The following is a 23,313-nucleotide window of genomic DNA, read 5'->3' on the forward strand; positions in this document are numbered from 1 at the left end:
GATCATAATAAATAAGCACTTACTCTATGCCAGATCCTGTGTCTGTTTCACTTGTATCATCCCATGAAAATAGTTATTAGTAAAACTGTGCATTTAAAGTGTCTTTGCATGCATTATATTAATCCTAATGATCACTTCATCAATGAAATATTGTGATTTCCATTTTATACTAAAACACTATCACCAAAACTTGAATTATTATATGACAGAGTCAGAGTTCAAGCCCATCTCTTCTGATTCCTGCTCTAGAGGCTTTTAAACATAAAAGTTGCCTCCTTTTTACAGGGTGTCAGTGATATAAAATTTTGTGAAACATGGCAGTTGATCAGATGGAGTTGCAGACTCTTATAGCCTGTATTTGGTGTATAATCATAGGAGCCCTTATAGTCATAGCTTCTTTTTTATTTTTTCTTATCTCCCCACCCCTGCGTTTTTTTGGATAATCCTTCTCTCTGATTTTCCCTTTAGCAAATACATCACTTAAGAATGCATTTAGCTGCAAGTAATAAATTAATCATGGTTAAGTGAAGGGCTTATTTTCCTCTATAACAAGTTTCAGAAAGCCGAGGGTCAGCAAGTTTTACTGAGGAATCATGGTACGGCTGTTCACTTGCACCATCATCTCTTAGTTTTTATTTTACTTTTCATATTCCCCAGTTGATGGCTGTGTTTCCTGGCACTCTATCCCTGTTTCAGATTAGGAGAAGAAAGAGGGACAAAAAGAAAAAGGATAAAAGGATAACTTCCCTTGATTCCATTTCCTTTCTCTCCTAAGAATGAGTTCCTCCCCAAGGACTTTGTTCTGTATTTTACTGGCCAACATTTTGTCACATGGCTTCCCCTAGAAGAAAGCGAGATGGGAGTGAATATTTTTCTTTCTAGTTTTGATGGTGCAGGAAGACAAGAGAGTGAGCCAAACTACACCCTATGCTTTAAGGGACCAGAAAGCAGTAACTCAGTTCTGGGTGCCACATGCCTGTGAGTCCTCTCGTATTGGTCTACTTCAGTTGGGCATTTTCAGCATTTTCTTTGAGCAACTGAATGACTCCAGTTTCTTTTAACTTTCTTAATAGGATCACTTTCCTGCTTTGCTCTGACCTGTAGAGCCCCTTTCATTGATTTTTTTTTTTTTTTAAATCCATAGCTCTACAAATACCCACGAGTTTACATTCCTGCATATTCCCAGGAGGTCACCTGAGAATCATCCTGTTCTCCCTCTGTCCCTCTTTTACATTTTATAGATGAGACTCAGAAGCCTGGGAAGGCAAAGTTGCCTGGCAAGTGGGTGAACCTAAAATGCACTCCATGTCCCTGACTCTCAGGCCTGGCTTTTTCTAAGCATTTCTAAATAATATCTTTGTGTTTTATATGTTCAAATTTAGGGGACAAATAAAAATGCTGACATATAAAGTGTTTGTTACAGGAAAATGAAAATGATCCTGAAATGACGACTCTAAAATTTCAGTTAAAGTGCTAGAAATTGACCAGTAAAACAGGAGGCATTCTCTAGTCTTTCAAATCAGCAGATGTTTATTCAGTGCCTGTTAGGCCCTAAGCTGGAGAAGGCAATGGCACCCCACTCCAGTGCTCTTGTCTGGAAAATCCCATGGACGGAGGAGCCTGGTGGGCTGCAGACCATACGGTCGCTAAGAGTTGGACACGACTGAGCGACTTCACTTTCACTTTTCACTTCCATGCATTGGAGAAGGAAATGGCAACCCACTCCAGTGTTCTTGCCTGGAGAATCCTAAGGAGGGAGGAGCCTGGTGGGCTGCCATCTATGGGGTCGCACAGAGTCGGACACGACTGAAGCGAGTTAGCAGCAGCAGCAGCAGGCCCTAAGCACTACAGAGGCCAGGGATATGGCAGTGAACAAGAGAGAGGAAGTTTTGCCCTCAGTTAAGTTTATGTATCAGATTATATTTAATGTATGCATAGATTTTCATATTCTAATCAAATATTTACTAAGGGTTTACTCTGTGTCTTGGACTGTTCTCAATACGGGGTATAGAGTTTCTAACAAGAAAGACAAGTATTCTTACTGAGCCACTGAAGCCAAAAATTACCCTGTTTTCTAGGTAAACTCAAACCCCATCCATTCCCTCCTGCTTATTAACTAATGCAGTAAAAGAAACACATGTATACACACACACATTTAATTGATAGCATTTCTTAATGTAGGGAATGCAGTAAATTCTAAGCTTCTTTTAATTTCTGATACATATCTTTTGGCTGAGTATGCAATTTAGTTGGATTTAAAATGGATCTAAATTTAAGTGAAAATTTATTGGACTGAATTCTAACAACACTGACTCTCTCTACCTTTATTCCTTTGTTTTATTGAATTTAACTTGAATGAAATCTTTTTTATTTGTCTAAGTCTATTTCTGTCTAGTAAGGAAGTTGAAATTGATCATGCCTTGACTTTGTGGGCCATCAGAGAACCATGACATTCTAGGGTATTGATTTTGTGGTGTTAAAGGGTGACAGATCTAGTGTTAAAGTGCCGAGAGAGAATTGGGTTTCAGATTGTACACCATAAGCAGTCCTGGCTTTTGCTGAGGACTGGCTTTTTAAAGCAATGGAAAGAATTGTAAGTCTTATGTAATTTTTACTGTATAAACTTGGAAAGATTAATTAAGCCAGAAGTGTGTGATCACTCATCCAGGAGACAAAGGTCCACGTGTGATAAACATATACTCTGCATATCTATATATAGACAATTTAAAGTATGTATATATGTGTAAATAAAGGAAGTATACTCTGTGCTAAGAATATTGAGTAATATTCAAGTCAGTATGACTGAACCTTTTCGAAACGTTTCATCTCACATTTTGGAAGTCCCTTGCTGATAACAAAAGTTTTATTGTCTTTCACATCATTCTGATCATCATTATTTTGCATATTGTTACATTGTGCTTTCACATATTCAGATACTAGAGGAGGTGAGTTATGATGCTCACAATTCAGAGAGGCCAGAGATCTAACAAGTATAATGCTTGACAATTTTTTGTTAACTTCTGGGACGTGGAAGGTTGACAAGAACATTATAATAGCTTGATATAGACATGATCTGAGGAAGAGTAGCATCATCTTTCAATGTCCCATTTTCATCTGTATTTGTTCTTTTTCAGTTTAATGGCCTTTTGTGTACGCATTGAAAATTACATTTTCATTATATGGTTATTGTGTGGAAAAACTCTACTGAGTCCAGGTGTATCTCTAGAAACTAATCAGAGGTGCACCAGATTCATTGACTTTCACTAATCTATCATAGTCATCTTTTAATTTATTTTCACATTTTCTTCTAAGTTTGCATTCTTAAAGAAGACTTTGACCTGCAAAGAAGAATAGAATGTATTTTATAATGTATGTTTGTTCTGTTTTCTAACAGCATAAGTATTTTGCTTAAGCAGATTTTCTAGAAAGTGACAGCTTTGAAAAATTGGACACAGGAGCCGCTTGGAAGCATTTCAGTTCCAGACAATCTAAATAGTGCAGAAGGGGAAAATGAAATATCACTGTGTTTTAAAGATGACAGTTTTGTCAAAGATTCCCTTTCACTCTTTGGCTTAAAACAAATGGAGTAAATCAGGTATATCTGTTCAAAATATGCATGTACACTCTCTGAGGAAGCACTCCTTCCTAGCAATGTTCCTTTCGAGACAACCAATTAGAAAATTACTTTAAAAACATGTATCACATGGTGGGTAGACTATCATTTTCTTTGCTTCTTTCTTAGGCACATTTTGAGGTCATGGGATTTCACAAGTACATAGTGTGGCTTTATGAAGAAAGGAAAAAAGAAATATCCTGGCTTAACACCATCTGAGTATAACATTATGTACACCTATTGTATGTTCTTCAGAAATGTAATAGTAATTATTATTGTGTGTTTGTTTGCATGTCTGTGTGTGAGAGAGAGAGAGAGAGTTTTGATAAACCTAAAATCATATGCTAAACATTTTTTGGCTCTATTAAAAATGCAATAATACTCTACCTAAAAAAATGTTGTTGAGTATATTTGAAAAGGTATAGCAAATTTGATAAAACCTGCTTTTCAGAACAATTGTATCACTAGAGAGTCAGTAGAGAGTAGTCAGTTAAAAGCAGAGACACAAAGATGAGACTTCTTGGGTTTTAAATTCGAACACTGCCATTTTTAGAACTGTGTTTTAAGCAAGTTAATTTCTCTGTTTGAGTCCCTTATTTGTCAAGTGGGGTTAATAATATTATCTACTTCCTAGGGACTACATGCATTAGCCTGAGATCTCGTAAACACTCAATAGAGTGTTAGTTATTATTAACAATTGAAAACACTTACCATATTATGAAGCCAGGGATAGAAGCATATTTTTTTAAAAAAAGTAATTCAGAGGACAAATTAGAAACTCAAAATTTTTCAGGAAGTCCAAAATATATAGATTATGTTTCTTTAAAGACAATGGTAAATGAATAGTGATCACATTTTTTTTTCTAACAAAAGAAGCACTGCTGATTATCCTTTATATTTAACACATATTCTTTAACATACTTTAAGAATTATACTATAAGAAAGTCACTGGTAATTTCCATCTTTCAGATTTCATAAAATAGTTAACTGATTTCATGTTTATAGGTTATTCTGTTTTTTGTTTTGCTACTGTTACAGATAGTAGTCTTGTAAATGACTGTATATTTTAACTACAATTTGTTCCCACTCAACTATAGCAAGAGTGGTTATGTTAGTATGGTTACTCTCTGAAACAACTTTAATTTAATATGCCACATTTGTTAATTCTCTGTTCACGTACATGCTTAAATTGTCTCTTATCAAATAGGTACCTGATAATATGCTTTATCTGGATTATCACCTAAATCTGTCCCATGAAAAAGATTGATTCATTATAGCTTCCATAAAAAAATCTTATAACATGATCTATTTATACATTTTACTTCATTTTAGGGCCTATCAGCTTTTCATATTAATAGGATTGTCATTTTTATGTATGGAAGGATTCTTGGTACAGTTTGGCCCTGAGCCATAATATTACCTATCCTCTTAACTCGTTGAAAACATTGACTTATGTTCATTGCATTAGTGTAGGCTTAATTTTATTTCATGTCCAAGATGACAGAGGTCACTTCATTAGGCACCTCATTTAACTTTTCCTCCCTGTAATTTTCTGGTATCTTATACTAAGTATCATTTAAAAAAAAAAAAAAAAGAATGTTCTGCTCCCATTAAGAAAAAGTGAGATGAGAACAAAGCCAATTATTTGCAGCACATAAAATCCTTATGATAATTTGGTAGACTTTAATTAAACTAATACATCACACTGCACGTATAAGACAAAGGAGAGAAAAAGAAGCAAATAATCTTTTCTATGTTAAAAACACCATATTGCTTTTTGATTAAGTTCCTTAAGACTTGTGACCTATTTTAAAGTGTAAGATTTGCAGTCCTTTTCATACAAAGCATATTAAAAAATTCTATGCAATATTGATTGGAACCATCCCCAAAAAATTTGAAATGAAGCTATAAAGAAGCTTGACTTAAAGTAATTTTTATTAATTTCTTAAGTTTTTCAAATGTTTCAAAATAAAAAAAGATTCTTTAACTTAGCCCACACAGAAACATTTTTGTTACAAAGAATTTCATTTTTGTACTTATCATATAATTGCCATTGGTTGTTTTGATGAACCCACTGACATTATTAGTGCAAAGTCCACTGTAAATTAAAATTAAGTCTATCTAACTTGTATGTCTTCCCTGCATTTCACAACTGAACTGTCCTGAAATTAGAGCTACTTGGTCTTTAAATAATCTCATCTCCCAGTTTTATGTTTCTTTGAAATGTAATTCTCATAAATTAAGTGGAAATAAACTACTGATTTGGGAGCAAGAGCATTCAGTTTTAATCCTAAATTTGCAGTGTTATACTAAATGTCTTGTCATCCCCCTGGGACTCAGTGTTATCACTGGTAAAGTGAATAATTTGACAGAGGGTGGTTTCAGGTGAGTTCCTTATCTCTGAAATTGTATTTCTGTATTAGTTGCTGATATAATATCTTTTTATGTCCTAAAAGTCATTATGTTAATATACTCATGTCAGTCCTTAAATCAGCACCACTTAGTATTTCTGAAAGTATTTGTAAAAAACATTCCTAGAAATTTCTAATGATCAGAAAGCATAGATTTTTTAAAAGCTGATCCACCACAGATCACATTAAAAGAGAATTATGTTCAACTTAGAAAGCTCCAGGAGTTGGTGATGGACAGGAAAGCCTAGCATGCTGCAATCAATGGGGTCTCAAAGAGTCAGACCTGACTGAGCGACTGACTGAACTGAACTGAACTACAAACATATTCATGGTGCCAGTTCTTACACTTTTAACATTACCTTTCATGAGCAAGAAACTGGTTGGTTAGATTTTGTAATTTTGTCCTATCGCACATTTACTTTTTCAAGACAGTTAAAACTCATTGGACATTACCTTCACTTCCCTGGTAGTATATCAGACTCTTAGCAAGTTTATCAATCATCTAGAAACACTTTGGCTGCTTTCTACTCCCCTGTGTGAGTGTTTAAGGCTCGGAAAGTAGATCTCAATATTTGGGGCACACAGTTGCAATGTCAGTGGCATTTAAGAACAGCTGAGATTGCTATTTACTTCACCTTCTCGTTAACATCTAGGCTCTCTTTCTCCAGCAACTTATTGCTTTGGTACATGAATACTAGCCAGTTCTGCTTTTGTTTCCAAAGGTGGCCAGTACCATGGTCTGAGGAGGATAATGGTGACACCTTAAGTTAACATCATTTTACATTTTATTCTGAGCTTTAAGAATGGAGATGCATGAATGGTCAACTTTGACCACATGTAATTGGCACTGTAAAGCTGAGGTTCAGTCAGTTCAGTTCAGTTGCTCAGTCGTGTCTGACTGTTTGAAACCCCATGGCCTGCAGCACTCCAGGCCTCCCTATAGATCACCAACTCCTGGAGTTTACTCAAACTCATGTTCATTGAGTTGGTGATGCCATCCAACCATTTCAACTCTGTTCCCCTTTTCCTCCAGCCTTCAATCTTTCCCAGCATCAGGATCTTTTCCAGTGAGTCAGTTCTTCGCATCAGGTGGCCAAAGTATTGGAGTTTCAGCTTCAGCATCAGTCCTTCCAATGAATATGCAGGACTGGTTTCCTTCAGGATGGACTGGTAGGATCTCCTTGCTGTCCAAGGGACTCTCAAGAGTCTTCTCCAATACCACAGTTCAAAACCATCAATTCTTCAGCCCTCAGCTTTCTTTATAGTCCAACTCTCACATCCATACATGACTACAGGAAAACCAGAGCTTTGACTAAGCAGACCTTTGTTGGCAAAGCAGTGACTCTGCTTTTTAAGAAGCTGTCTAGATTTGTCATAACTTTTCTTCCAAGGAGCAAGCATCTTTTAATTTCATGGATGAAGTCACCATCTGCAGTGATTTTGGATCCTCAAAAAATAAAGTCTCTCACTATTCCCATTGTTTCCCCATTTATTTGCCATGAAGTGATGGGACTGTATGCCATGATCTTAGTTTTCTGAATGTTGAATTTTAAGCCAACTTTTTCACTCTCCTCTTTGACTTTCATCAAGAAGCTCTTTAGTTCTTCTTCACTTTCTGCCATAAGGGTGGTGTCATCTACTTATCTGAGGTTATTGATATTTCTCCCGGCAATGTTGATTCCAGCCTGTGCTTCATCCAGCCCAGCATTTCACATGATGTACTCTGCATATAAATTAAATAAGCAGGGTGACAATACGCAGCCTTGATGTACTCCTTTCCCAATTTGGAACCAGTCTTTTGTTCCATGTCCAGTTCTGTTACTTCCTGACCTACATACAGATTTCTCAAGAAGCAGGTCAGGTGGTCTGGTATTCCCATCTCTTGAAGAATTTTCCACAGTTTGTTGTGGTCCACACAGTCAAAGGCTTTGACATGGTCAATAAAGCAGAAGTAGATGTTTTTCTGGAACTCTCTTGCTTCTTTGATGATCCAACAGATGTTGGCAATTTGATCTCTGGTTCATCTACCATCTCTAAATACAGCTTGAACATCTGGAAGTTCACAGTTCATGTACTGTTGAAACCTGACTTGGAAAAATTTGAGCATTACTTTCCTAGCATGTGAGATAAGTGCAATTGTGCAATAGTTTGAACATTCATTGGCATTGCCTTTCTTTGGGATCAAAATGAAAACTGGTCTTTTCCAGTCCTGTGGCCACTGCTGAGTTTTCCAAATTTGCTGGCATATTGAGTGCAGCACTTTCACAGCTTCATCTTTCAGGATTTGAAATAGCTCAACTGGAATTCCATCACTTCCAGCAGCTTTGTTCGTAGTGGTGCTTCCTAAGGCCCACTTGACTTCACATTCCAGGATGTCTGGCTCTAGGTGAGTGATCACACCATCGTGATTATCTGGGTCATGAAGATCTTTTTTGTATAGTTCTTCTGTGTATTCTTGCTACCTCTTCTTAATACCTTCTGCTTTTGTTAGGTCCATAATATTCTGTCCGTTATTTGGCCCTTCTCTGCATGAACTGTTCCCTTGGTATCTCTAATTTTCTTGAAGAGATCTCTAGTCTTTCCCATTCTATTTCTTTCCTCTATTCCTTTGCATTGATCACTGAGGAAGGCTGTCTCATCGCTCCTTACTGTTCTTTGGAACTCTGCATTCAAATGGGTATATCTTTCCTTTTCTCTTTTGCCTTTCTCTTCTATTCTTTTCACAGCTATTTGTAAGCCCTCCTCAAACAACTATTTTGCCTTTTTGCATTTCTTTTTCTTGGGAATGGTCTTCATTCCTATCTCCTGTACAATGTCATGAACCTCCGTCCATAGTTCTTCAGGCACTCTATCAGATCTAAGTCCTTAAATCTATTTCTCACTTCCACTGTATGATTGTAAGGGATTTGATTTAGGTCATACCTGAATGATCTAGTGGTTTTCCCTGCTTTCTTCAATTTAAGTCTGAATTTGGCAATAAGGGGTTCACGTTCTGAGTCACAGTCAGCTCCTGGTCTTGTTTTTGCTGACTGTATAGAGCTTTTCCATCTTCAGCTGCAAAGAATATAACCAGTCTGATTTTGGTATTGACCATCTGGTGATGTCCATGTGTAGTCTTCTCTTGTTTTATTGGAAGAGGGTGTTTGCTATGACCAGTGCATTCTCTTGGCAAAACTCTATTAGCCTTTGCCCTGCTTCATTCTGTACTCCAAGGCCACATTTGCCTGTTACTCCATGTATTTCTTGACTTCCTACTTTTGTGTTCCAGTCCCCTGTAATGAAAAGGACATCTTTTTGGATGTTAGTTCTAGAGGATCTTGTAGGTCTTCATAGGACCATTCAACTTCAGCATTATTGGTCAGGGCATAGACTTGGATCACCTTGGTATTGAATGTTTTGCTTTGGAAACAAAAAGATCATTCTGTCATTTTTGAGATTGCATCCAAGTACTGCATTTCGGATTCTTTTGTTGAGTATGATGGCTACTCCATTTCTTCTAAAGGATTCTTGACCTCAGTAGTAGATTTAATGATCATCTGATTTAAATTCACTCATTTCAGTCCATTTTAATTCACTGATTCCTATAACTTCGATGTTCACTCTTGCCATCTCCTGTTTAACCATTTCCAATTTGTCTTGATTCATGGACCTAACATTCCAGGTTCCTATGCAATATTGCTCTTTACAGCATCAGACTTTACTTCCCTTACCCGTCACATCCACAACTGGGTGTTGCTTTTGCTTTGGCCCCGTCTCTTCATTCTTTCTGGAGTTATTTCTCCACTTATCTCCAGTAGCATATTGGGCACCTCCCAATGCATGGAGTTCATCTTTCAGTGTCCTATCTTTTTGCGTTTTCATACTGTTCATGATGTTCTCAAGGCAAGAATACTGAAGTGGTTTACCATTCCCTTCTGTGGTGGAGCACATTTTGTCAGTAGTCTGAAGCTGAGGTTCAGTCTAGTGTTTTTGCTTCCTTAATGCCTAACAGTCTGTTTGAGAGCTTCCCTGATAGCTCAGTTGGTAAAGAATCTGCCTGCAATGCAGGAGACACTGGTAAAATTCCTGGGTCAGGAAGATCAGCTGGAGAATGGATAGGCTACCCACTCCAGTATTCTTTGGCTTCCCTTGTGGCTCAGCTGTAAAGAATATGCCCACAGTGTGGGAGACCTGGGTTTGATCCCTGTGTTGGGAAGATCCCCTGAAGAAGGGAAGGCTACCTATTGCAGTGTTCTGTCCTGGAGAATCCTGGACTATACAGTCCATGGAGTCCCAAAGTGTTGAACAAGACTGAGCTACTTTTACTTTCAGTCTATTTGAATTGATCCCTGTCCCTCCCTTGTTTAGAAAAGGTGTTCCTTTCAAATGTCATTTAGAAGTAAAACAAGAAAAAATAAAATTGTAATTAAGATGTACACAATTTAACCTTTAGGAATAGGCGGTTCTAGAGCAGGAATCCTCAAATACTTGACTATGTTAGTTTTAACAAACAGTCAATTTTTGCTTTGACTTTTGACAGTTACTTTGTCTGTACTTCTAATTTAGGGTATTCAGGACAGCTTTGTTGTCATTGCTTTTAATTATTACATCACATCCTTTTATAAGTAGACTTGATCTAAGTAGAGAAAACAGCTTGGGGTGAGGTTGAATGGAATTACAGAAATCTCTGATGTAGGCAGGGAAATCCACTCACTGCCTCCTGACTTCACCACCCATCTTCCTCGCAGGTTTCTTCTTGGAATGCCATTTTCCCTCATTTCCGTAGATGTCAAGCTTATCTGGCTTTTAAGACCCAACTCAGGTTCAGTTAGTCCAGGAACCCTCTTTCTCCTCCCCTCACCACAGTCTCTTCTCACTCTTCAGAGCTCTCATAGTTTTACTTCCTGGGTTCTTGTCTTTTCCTCCTCAAGATTAATCATCTGTTTATATGTATATATTTGTACACATAAAAGTTTCCTCAGAGGTAGGGCTTTTGTTTCTTTGTATTTCCCCAATGCCTTCCACAATGTCTTTCACATGATTCGACTCTGTAACCTTTGGCATTCTTTCTAACACTGAGATTCCATGATTCTAACAGCCAGCCAGTCAATAAATATTGATTGCTTGGCTATCCAACCCAGGACATTCTTTTGTTAGGGCCCACATCATTCGTATTCTGTAGTGAGAGCAAATTACCTATGATGTGGAAGTGGTATGATGTTATCCAATCCCTTTCCTTCCATGGCCAATTCAGAGGTTGACTCATCATCTAAAAGCCCTCTTTTCCAAAGAATGTAGATTAAACAGTGCTAATGAATGGCCTTTGTGTGTGTGTGTGTGAGTGTGCACTCTTACACATGTAAATGGTTATAAATATCCCTTTCTTTGATTGGGTGGAATTTGTCTTATTTATTCCTTTCCTTTCTATGTTTTGTGTTTTTTTTGGTCAGTTTAGACAACCTCCAGATATGCTGAAGTTGCTTCTTATGTATTCAGAAATTTAAGTAATTATGATAGAATCCTGACTCCAATAAATACACAGGCTTCTAGAACTGAATTTCATAACACATTCATTTATAATAATATAGAAAGCTTGCATAGTTTTGCTTATTCCTGAAACAATGGCAAAAATAGAGACATTTTCGGTTATAACTTAGATGTATATTTTTAAAAGATTCAAAGTCAAATTTAAAAAACAGTTATCCAGAAACATAATGCTGAGGAAAAACAATCTTTGATTAATAACCAAAGTCTTGGTTTGAGGCCCTGATTCTCCCATTATCTATGTGATTTTTATATAAGAAGATTAAGCTCTCTGATCTTTAATTCCCTCATATGTAAAACGAGCAAACTTATAATTGCTGCTTCACAAGGACTTTGTGGGGAAAGTTAAATAATTAAGTTCAATCTTGTAATAAACATCTATGCAGATGATATAGTAATGAATAATTATAATTTATGAGTTTTGGTACCTCATTTATATGTCAAAATGGAGTAAAACATGATCATATCATTCAGAGTTATCCTCATATTCCTCCATTCACTAAATCCCATGTTAACCTTCTGTCCCACTTTATATTTCAAATGATTTTCCATTATTTTTTTAAATAATAAACTTTCAGTCTTGATGATGGCTGTCCCTTGACTTAGCTCTGATATTATGCATTTGCTCCAAAATATGAAAATCTACTTTCTGTTCCTAGATTGCAGAAACTACCATCAATTTCATTTTCTGTGACATGGAATAGACTCTACTTTTTATATGATGCTTTTTACTTTCACCTAGATCTTAACATTAGAGGAAAAGATAATGAATATTCATAGAATCCTTTTACATATTGCCAATTATATGCAAACACATTCAACAGACACTTGTACTTAATCTACACCAATTATGTAGGTGTGTGACTTAGTTTTGAAGCATGCCTAATAAAAATAAGTACAAAGTAGATACATGTTCCTTTCAAAATATATACATTTCCTTGTTTATGATTGGAATTTTTTCAGAATTATTAAGAGAGTATTTATTCCTTTGTATGAGTGTTCATTGTATTCTTGTACTTAAATCTGAATCTTATTCCTATTCTCCGCATAATTCAGCTTTCTTTTCCAAGCACTAGTCAGGGAGGAGGCCAGAGAAACCAGGAAAAGAAGAACAGAGCTTTTATCATTTAACTTTTTATTGATATTTTTTCAATTAATTTATTTATTTTAATTGGAGGATAATTGCTTTACAATTTTGTGATGTTTTTGATAATTAATTCCAAGTTTATTTCAGTCTCTTTGATTAGGAAATAAAAACTGAGTGAGATATAGAGGTGGCCTGGTAAAACATGCTCCAGGGATGGCTTGGTTTCATCTGTGTGTGTGTGTGTGTGTGTGTGGTTTGTTGCCTGGGTGATAGAAAAAATTGAAGAGAATGGCTGGAAGGGGAAGACAAAAGCTGCGTCTATACAACTTCAGCAGAATTGGACCTGACTGAAAGATTGGTTTGGTCTGATTTACTGGAGCCTATCTCCTCAGTGGCAGTGATCTGAAAATTGCTTCCAGGGCCATTTTAATTAGCTGATTCAAATCAAAACAAACCAATCCTGGTAACATCCATTTCTACCCTGACCCTCATCAATGACTGTTTGCAGAATGGTGATTCCTAAGTAGTTCTCCATGAGCTCAATAAGTGATTTGAGGTATGCATTTTTGTTTTTAAACATGAATCTTTAATGGTGAGGAAAGAATCCACTTTCTTGGCTTTAGTGACAGGTGAATATTAGTGCACAGCTGCATTTGTTCAGTGCATCAAAGCTTGAAACCATAAATGTGAAACCTGCTCTTCCATAGTTAATTTATGACATGAGAGAGCTCTATTCCTCAGTAATATTTTAATAAGAGGATTTCATTATGTTTCATGGCAATGTGGTAAATGCATTCTGTTTCTTGGGTGTGCTTTTAAAAGTATGTCAAATCTTGAAAATAGAAGATGAAACACTTTGATGCCTCTGATTTCCTATGTTTTTATTGTTTTACTTATTCACTTATTGAAAACCTTGCAGAACATTTTAAATAGAAATTCCCTTTAAGGAAAGAAAATAATGACTGTTATATGGAAAAGGTTAAAAAGAGAAAATTAATGATATTTTAAATGGACAGGCTAAGTTGAAAAAAATAGAAAAAGTGGGTAAAATAAAATAATAATAAAATGAAGAATGTTTACTACAGCTCAAAAATGTCTATTTCATAATCTATCATATGACAAATAATAGAAAGCCAAAAACATGATTTCAAAATATTAAAATTAGACAAAAGTAGTACTATGATGTGACCAGTATTGTGATTTGTTTCGATAGCTATTTCCAACAGGTATTCATTCATTAGAGCAGTTTTATTGAGAGACAACCATGTAACAAAACTGAGAATAAAGTAGTAAACAATGGAAATGAGGTTTGTTCTCCTAGACTACATTGTAGCCTTGACAGGATGAGACAGTTAAGTGAATAACTTCACAAAGATAATTATATATGTGTGTGTGTATGTATATATATATAGTGTTCCTGCTCAGTCGCTAAGTCGTGTTCGTCTCTTTGTGACCCCATGGACTATAGCCCGCCAGGCTCCACTGTCCACGGGATTCTCCAGGCAAAGATATGGACTTCCCAGGTTGCTCAGTGGTAAAGAAGCTGCCTGCCAATACAGGAGTCTCAGAGGATGTGGGTTTGATTTCTGGGTCTGGAAGATCCCCTGGAGGAGGAAATGGCAACCCACTTCAGGATTCTTGCCTGAAGAATCCCATGGACAGAGGAACCTGGTGGGCTACAGTCCATAGGATCGCAAAGAGTCAGACACGACTGAGCAACTTAGCACGACCATGATAGGTAGTACCTAACAGGATGTTCTAATGTAGTCTAGTTGTGCATTATGGCTACATCATTCTCATTGGTTTGGAAATAAAAAACAGTATCTGAAGCTTTTAAATATATAGTTTTCATTTTTGTATAAAGCAATTTTTAACTGACAAGTGTAGTGTATGGTTTGTGTTCTGATTAGATAATCTATGTTCATCTTAGGGCTTCCCAGACGGCACTAGTGGTAAAGAACCTGCCTGCCAATGTAGGAGACATAAGAGATGCAGGTTCAATGTCTGGGTGGGGAAGATCCTCTGGAGAAGGAAATGGCAACCCACTCCAGTATTCTTGCCTGGAAAATCCCATGGACAGAGGAGCCTGGTGAGTTACAGTCCATGGGGTTGCAAAGAGTGGGACATGACTGAAGCGACTTAGCACATGTTCATCTTAAACCTACAATTTAAATCATGAAAACTCACTTAGCATAGATTCCATGGTAAACTTGTCTTCCATGTGTTATTGGCCAGAATATCTTAAATTAAGTTTTACAACTTGCTACAGAAAGAAAATATACTCTTTTTATTTCTAGAAAAGATAAAATTTAACTTAATAAATTAAGGCATTTTAAAGCTGCTTAAATTTATACAGCTAATATGAATAATCTGCTGTCAGAACAATTTTTAAGCATCTTATGCTTTTGAATATAAGCAATTTTTAAATTAGACATTACTTTTTTGTTCCATTTACTTTCCAGTGTGAGTTAGTTGATTATTCAGTGAAAGAATTCATTTACTTCTTTTCTAACCTTGATTCTCATGTGCTGATGCATTGTGACATTGGAAATTAGGTGTAGTACTAATTTTTTTTTTAATTCTTAAAACATTCTAACTTTTGGTAGTGAACTGTAGCATTTTTATTTTATAGAAGTGATTAATTATGCTTTTTGAGAATGTTCGAACTCACTAAAGCTTTTACTGACATGATTAAACTGGAAACAATATTCTGTGCATTTTTTTGTCAGAGCAGAAATCAGACTATTGGTCAGGCTCAAATTCAAAGCAATAAATATTCAATACTATTTAAAACTCATATTGGCACCAAACATCTTAAAGGAATATTATCATTACTTTCATTTATAAAAAACAATACCTTTTTATGGTCATATTTTTGAAGGGGATAGTTTTCGTAATTCATCCTTAACTATAAATCAGTGAACCATTTGTTGATGATGTGTAAAATGCTCAGATTTCCATGATTGCATTTAGAGACTAGAGAGCTACTTTGAAGGGTGTGAAAGTTCAGATCAAGCTCACCTCCCAGAGATTTTAGGGACAGTAAATTGTAAAAGAACTGATAAGAAAATTACCATTTCATTCTTATTTGTATTTATAATATAAATAAAGCCAACAACACCTCCTTCCCTGACAGCCCCTCTCCTTTAAATACTCAAAGCCTGAAAAACAATAATTCAATGTTTCTTTTACCATGCAAATATCTCTTGTCAAAGATGGAATCCAAGAGATTAGCCAACAGCATTGATCTAGATGCCCTAGGGCTGTTCATTGTAGCTGGAACAGTTAAGTCTCTATGACTTCTAAAAGAGGTTATGGCCACTGCAAATACATCTTAAAGAAGGAAAGAATACTATCAGCCAAAATATGCATCCAAGTTTTGGATCTAGGCTAGCAAAACCCTACTCACATCCCTGTAAAGCAGACATATATTTTTGTATTTTTTATAGGTGGATACAGTGCAGACCACGAAACCCCCTGGCCACATTGAGGAATCGTGTAAAATGAATGTATGTGCTCGTAAGTGAAATCCATGGAACGTTCCAACTAAAGGTGTTGGATCCTAATAAACCTGGATTAGTCCTGTGTAAAAAGAAATCGATTCCCAAAAGGCAGGACCACTAGCTGAGTAAAATGAAGCTCTGATTTGGAAGAAAACAAAATGGCTTTAAAATAAATTCTCGGCAAAAAAGGAATCAAATTATAATTTGCAAACAGCTGAAAAAGAAAATTAAGCTCTCAGTATAGAATAAAGAAGGGATGTGAGAGAGGTTTTACAATCTTATCAATTACAATGGAGAAACTGAATCAAATATCATGACATTCAAGAGTATGAAAAGAACAGGAAATCCTTTTCCTCTGGTTTGCACTTGAAAGGACTCAAGCAAAGAGTGGAGAAACATATCCTCTTACTTACTGTTTATAGTTAATAAGATGGAAATTATTATAGATGTGATTTCATTTGCCTTGCTTGAACTAATTGGATGCATTATGGAGAATCACCTGAGCCTGTGCTAGATCAACAAAGAAAATGGAAACGTATACCTCAGGACTGAATTCTGAGAAAATTAGCTTGTTCCATACTATTTCACAAGGCTAAGAAGAAATACTACTGCCAATCAGGGAAAATGAGAAACTAATGGACATAAGAGAAAATAAAATTTAGGTCAATCTGATACTTGTTGAAACAGAGTTTATTATGGTATAAAAGCAGAAGATCACCATATATCTCACAGACATTTGATACAATTTCTGATTGAATTTAGGGTAAACCCTGTTAAGTGTTATAGGAATGTATGGCCATTATTTAATAGGAAACTGGCCTTTTACATTTGTGGTCCTATGCATTTAGGTATGCAGATGAGGACTTTTAAGATTTTATTAAAGGTGAAATTGCATGTGGGAAGTAACTCTTTGCATTATAGTTACTTACTCAACTGAAGATACTGTACAAAGTCTGATTTGTGAATGGGCGTGAGTGTATATGTACGCATTTGTGCGTGTGCCTGTATGTATCAGTGGGAGAAGGTAAAACTTAACGATTGACATTTGCACTTTGGTTTGTTACCTAGAATGTAAAGAGGTAGAGTGAACCGTCTTAAGCCATTTCCTATGTGTCATGATCATATTAAAGATTATTATTCACAAAAGAAGCAGTTTTGAAGATAGAATGACTACTGAAAAGGCTCTCCAATTAAGTATAATATTTAATGCAATTGAGCCATTTAAATTAAGATAGTACTGATGTCTGAAAATAATGAGAGTAGGCTCCTGTGAAATCAGTTTGAAGACAGTTGGAAAGTCCTACTATATTCCTTAAGATTTCTTTACTCAGTGACAGAGAATGTGAATCATGGATGCTCTTACAGATGAGACTGGGGAAATATTTGTGTTTTAAGTTTTAAATATGTCAATAAGTTACATGTGTTTTTTCCCCACTTTTTTTCAATCTGAATTATATAAGTGACCATGTATTAACATAGATAAGATAGTATTTCAAACAGATTGACGTATTTTTTGAGGTCACTATGTGCCATAATAATTTTGAAACTATTGTACTCTGGTATTTATGTTCATTTCTCTTTATATTACCGATTAACTTTAGAGTTGAAATTTTTACCTCTTCTTTCTATGTGACAATCAACTGAAGCTGGTACCCTATCTATACTATTACAGGGATTTTGGTTTTTATGCTATTATAATAAATTATAAGTCTACAAGCTGTATAATTCTATTGTATTGAATATTTTTCTGTGGCCAAAGTAATAAAGAAGTCTACTTTATAAAATGTCTGTATTTTTAATAGTCTCTTAAAACAAAATGAGATGTAAAGTGTATTCATGTTGCTGGTTTTAAACTATATTTTCTGCATCTTTACAATTTGAAAGTGAAGAGCTTAGCCACTTATGATAAAGAGAAAAGGTTTGACAGAGATATATTTGAGAATGTTTGGAGAATATTACCCTGAACAGGGTCAGGAGTCTTGATGCCAAATTTTACTCTGCTGCTAAATAGACAGACTTGAGGATACGTTTTTTGCATTACCCGGTGCTAAGCTCTCTCACCCATAAAGGATGGGTTTGGACTGAACTATCAACTTTAAAATCATTTGTATTCTTAACTCCTGATAAATTAACTTAATTTTTAGGTTTTGATATCTTAGAAATATTAACACCATGCAATAGAATAATAATCACTATTATTGATTATTATTATCATCACAATAATATTGATTATTATTATATCAATAATCAATAGTGATAATCCTTATTAAGAGAATCATATGCTGTTTTCCACTTAAATTGACCCAAATCTCAACCTATGCCTTAGAAGAAAGAAAAAATATGAATTTACAGTTGTTGCTGTTCCAGCCTTAGCTTGACTTAATAGAGATATGCACTGACATACAAATAATCACGTCTGGAATCAATAGCTCCCTCTACGTTAACTGAATCAAGCGGCGCCCAAGTACAAAATCACTCAATTTGTAATAGAGGAAACGTTTTTGTACTTCATTGAGTTGAATGCTTTCCCCGGCAGAATGTATTAAAGATCTAGAACCAGCTTTTCTTGCTCTTTACCGCTCAAGGATTGATCAACACATGAAGGTCTCTATAACTTCAAAGGCATTTCTGGACTTGGATCAGCCTGATTGGTTTCAGAAGAGAAAGAAACACTAGCCCCTGATGTTTATTGCCGTAGGCTCTTTCGTCTAATAGTAATTCTCTGCTTAGGAGAAGCAACAGGCAGAGAAGTCTTACAACTGTTCTGATTTCATGATTGTTTATTCACAAAGTGCTTCACACAGAAAAACAGTACTTTTATTTTAGTTTCCTGCTACTACTCCAACTGAGAAAGGTCAGAGAAACAGTGGGAAGCAAAATGAAAGCATATATATCTTGTGGATTTTTTTTTCATTGCAGCATACTGACTTGCAAAATAGTGTCACTTTCAATATCACAAAGTTGGAATGGATAATCTTCAGGAATCCTTATGCAGAGACTGGTCACTCTGAATTTTTTTTTTTTTCTTTTAGGTGAACTTCTGGCCATTTATGGAACTGATATTGATAATAAAATTTAATTTTGTCAATTTAGTCTTTATTTTGAAAGATTAAAAATTTAAATGGGACCTATCAAGCCTCTCCTAAGTCCTAGTATCTCTGCTTAAAACTTCTACACTTGTCCTTTGCCTCTATCCATTGGGAAAAAAAGAGAGGAGGGAGAGGAGACTAGACTTGGCTTGAGGGAAATGGCTGCACAGAGCAGTATAATTGTGAATGGGAATTCCATTTGAAAAATTATGTCCAGAATCCATCAAATTGAATACACATGGATAAAAAAAAATCATTGGGAATGAGAATTTGTTTTTAGTTATTCCTGTTTTGGGGGGCTGCTATTATTTTAGTTCACTGTTTTGGTATATATAGTCAAACAGATTTTCATATTTCTCTGATAATATTTTAAACTTAAGTTCCCAAGACCCTGCTCTGTGCAGATGATATAGTAATTGCTCTGTTTAATATTTATATCAACCTCATGAGGTTAGATACTATTATTGCATGAGACCCATTTTACAGATGAGGAAAATGAGGAACAGAGAGTTTTGGTAAATTTGCAAAGCTACAGAATTAGCAGGAGGTAGTGCTGAGCATTGAGCGCTGCCAGTTTAGTTTCAGAGGCCACGTTCAGTAGGTGGGCCAAAGCTTTCATGACAAACTATTATAGTTAGGAGTTCAAGATAGGTTCTGAAACTATTTGGGAGTACAGAGATAAATTTTGTGGTTCCCTCAATCACGCATCTATTAACCTGTGTGAGGCAGATTCAGAATGCATGACTTAGATGTGAAAGGTATTCAGATGTTCTAGTTCACTGAAATATTGGATAAAGATGGAATCTGTGATGAAAGGTCTGCTCTAAATACTGTATAAAGGGAAGAAGAGAAAAGCTTTTCTCTAACTTACTTGTTTTGCATGCTTAAAGTGTATTGATATAAATATGTGCTATTTGCTGCAGTTCAGTTCAGTTCAGTTCAGTTCAGTCGCTCAGTCGTGTCCGACTCTCCGCGACCCCATGAATCACAGCACGCCAGGCCTCCCTGTCCATCACCAACTCCCGGAGTTCACTCAAACTCATGTCCACAGAGTCGGTGATGCCATCCAGCCATCTCATTCTCCGTCGTCCCCTTCTCCTCCCGCCCTCAACCTTTCCCAGCATCAGAGTCTTTTCCAGTGAGTCAACTCGTCGCATGAGGTGGCCAACTTCTTTTTAAATAAAGACTTTGCTACTGGAATCTGAGTGGACTGAGGAATATGTCAGCTGCATTCTTTGAATAGGGAGAGCACTCATTCTAATGGGAATTCCAGCTGTGCAGGCTGAATGTTACAATGCCATGTGCTAAATGATGGGATATCACAGTGGTTAAGAGTTCAGGGTCTGGAATCCAGGCTGCCTGAGTTTGAAACATGGTTCATGCACAAAACTTGAGTGACTTTTGAACAAATTACCTCTCTCTGCCTCCATTGCTTTGTATGTAATACGGAGTTAAAACAGTATCTACTTCATGAATTAGTTGTGATGATTAAATGAGATTCGTCCAGGCAAAGTGAGTGTGACATAACAAGAACTCAATAAACAATGGTATTATTAATTTTCTTATTGTTTTTATAATTTGCATGAATAGAATGAGGTGATTGTTGGCTGAGATGTTCATGGGCCAAAATAAACTCAGTATCACTGGCAAAAGTGAAACAAAAGGCGCCTCACTGAAAAGTGTAATGCCAAGCCCTCACTAGTTTCTGTATGGTATGGTGTGAAACTCAGAAAAATTGTGCAAGTCCAAGTTCTCCAGGGGAATTCATCAGTTTCTGATTCACTACAGTTCAAATCTGGGAGTTCTGTGAGCTGTAATTTCTTCAGTCATAGACAAGTGAAAGGAAACTGTGAAAGCTGAAATCAAACCTGTGTTACATGATTAAAGTTTCCAAAAGGTTAAGAAACAATTTTTGGAGATCATTTTATCCACAATCTTAAGGGAATACAGTTCTCTCACATTATTAATAGTTTAAAAACTGTGAAACTTAAGAATGGGAAATATATCAGCTTATCATAAAAACTAAGGGTAATGCTGATTATGACAGCCAATCCATAAACAGGCAGTTGTTATTCTTTGAAAATATTTAGTATCTATTAAATATGATGAGGACTTTATTTTCAAAGTCCTTCATTAAGCAGAAAACATTTTTGGCTGATAAGATTGAATGTATGAAATATAAACTAAATACGTGCTGAATTGAATCGGATCATATTTAGTGTCGGTGAAGTCAGTGGCTTTCATTTTAAACATAGTAGTTTGTTAAGAAAGCATATTGGAGAGAAGAAAACAAATAAGCATTGAAAATGCTCAGTTTTGCCTATTTTAAACTCCTTTCTAGATGAAATATATTGAATAATTGTGACTTTGGAAAATGTAGGCCTCACAAGTGGCTCTGTGTTCTCGTAAACTCATAGAATTGCTAGTGAAAACAAGAGAAAGTTATATTTTAAGTTTATATCACAGTTTAGCAACTGAAAAGAAAAAAGTCAACTACAGATTTTTATTAGACTATGCATTATAATAATTTCTACAGTTTTTTATGAAAAAGCTGGCTAGTGTATATTTTTGTGGATGTTAATTCCCCTATAATAACCTATCTCATGCTGCTTTTTGTGAATTTCTAATGAGGAGTTGAGATTAATGTGATTAAAAATGAATATCTTTCTAGACTCAATCCTTAGATGTTGGAGGGAAAGTGAACGTTTCCTGTTTTAAGAGATTGGTGTTCTGAGATCAGGTACAGCTCAACCTTTTTTCTTAATTGCTACTTCCCAGTTGTGTCAGTGAAAATCTGTCTCAGTAGCAACTGAGGGGGACCTGGGTCTCTAATCTTTCTTCTTCTCTCTGTGTCTAGCAGTTAAAAGGTAGGTCAGCAAGGACTTTTTCTCCCCTATGTGTCAGGCTTATGAAAGCAGCAGACATTTGGTATATGCATTTCAGAAAGATCAGAAACCGGCTGCCTCTTGATAGTAGATTTCAAGTGGGTTTAGCGTAATCTAACTATTCTGCTGGTTGACTTTTTAAAACCCTTAATATTTATTAGTTACAAATCTGCCATTTATTTGAACCTCAAATTGAAACTTGGTTGATAAAGTCATATAATCTAAAAAAAAATTTGTTAAGGAAAATACTGATGATATTGATGAAGCAATTGATTATATGAGCCTTTTTAATAAAAATCCTGTGATAACTTATCAAACAGATGTCTCACTATTTAGATGAAGATGTTTGAGCAAATGTTTTTGAGGATATCGTTATTAGTACTGCATTAAAAGAGATTATATTCAAGTGAATACCAAGGATCTGTAAACAAAGCATCTTTTCATCTTTCAATAAACCATTTTTAGTACTGGGAAGAAATGCAGTACATGTCTTACATGGGAGCTCCTCAGCAATCATGTGTTACTGCCATCTGAGATTAACATTTGGATTAAAGAGCATGATTAGATGATTCTAAATTAGTGGTTACACAAAAGTTGAAACAAAGTAATACAGCAATCTGCTTCATGCAATATATTTCTTATACCAGTTAATTAGCAGATTAATTAGCATGATGTTTCATGTTGTGACCTAAGCCATTGTACTCCCAATGGGTCTAATGGAGACAAAGAAAAAAAAAGAAAGAGAGCTTTAGAATTGTTGATGGTTTTATAACATACATGGGGTCACAAAGAATCAGACATGACTGAGCAACTCACACTTTCACTTTTTTTTTCACTTTTCATATCACATGCTACCAGAATTAAAAATAATACTTCATTTTAAAAGAAGAGAACATACATACACTTTTTTATCTGAATCTAGAACAGATTTTTGAAGCACTTTTTTGGTATGAATCCTTCCACGAATTAAAAGTCTATCAAATAACTATATGTACAATAGTGTTAAATGAAGTACATTTTAAATTTCAAATGACCACAAGTGAATGCCTAAAGGATACACTTCAGTAAAAGAGAAGTTCTGCTTATGATTTCAAGAGAAAAAACATGAAAGATATTTATTAGGGCTATCATATTTTTGAATGTATAATTTCATTCATAAAATTCTATTAAGGGCCATTGAAATCACTTACAAAGGACTGCAT

The 23,313-nt window shown here is 35.6% G+C and overlaps 1 protein-coding gene across 4 annotated transcripts in view; it reads left to right on the forward strand.

Moving 5' to 3' along the window:
* Nucleotides 1–23,313, forward strand: part of PCDH7 (protocadherin 7) — a 483,519-nt gene that overhangs the window by 60,784 nt on the left and 399,422 nt on the right. The window contains exon 2 of one of the 4 annotated variants that reach the window (XM_055434837.2): nt 16,084–21,503. The exons of the other annotated variants lie outside the window; for them this stretch is intronic. Coding sequence (XP_055290812.1) covers nt 16,084–16,161 — 78 coding nt within the window. The 3' untranslated portion in view covers nt 16,162–21,503. Of the gene's footprint in view, nt 1–16,083; nt 21,504–23,313 lie in introns of those variants that run through there. 4 annotated transcript variants of the gene reach the window in all.

The sequence above is a fragment of the Moschus berezovskii genome, chromosome 5 (genome assembly GCF_049115385.1).
Source record: "Moschus berezovskii isolate FMDL1 chromosome 5, NW_MosBer_1.0, whole genome shotgun sequence".
NCBI lineage: Eukaryota > Metazoa > Chordata > Mammalia > Artiodactyla > Moschidae > Moschus > Moschus berezovskii.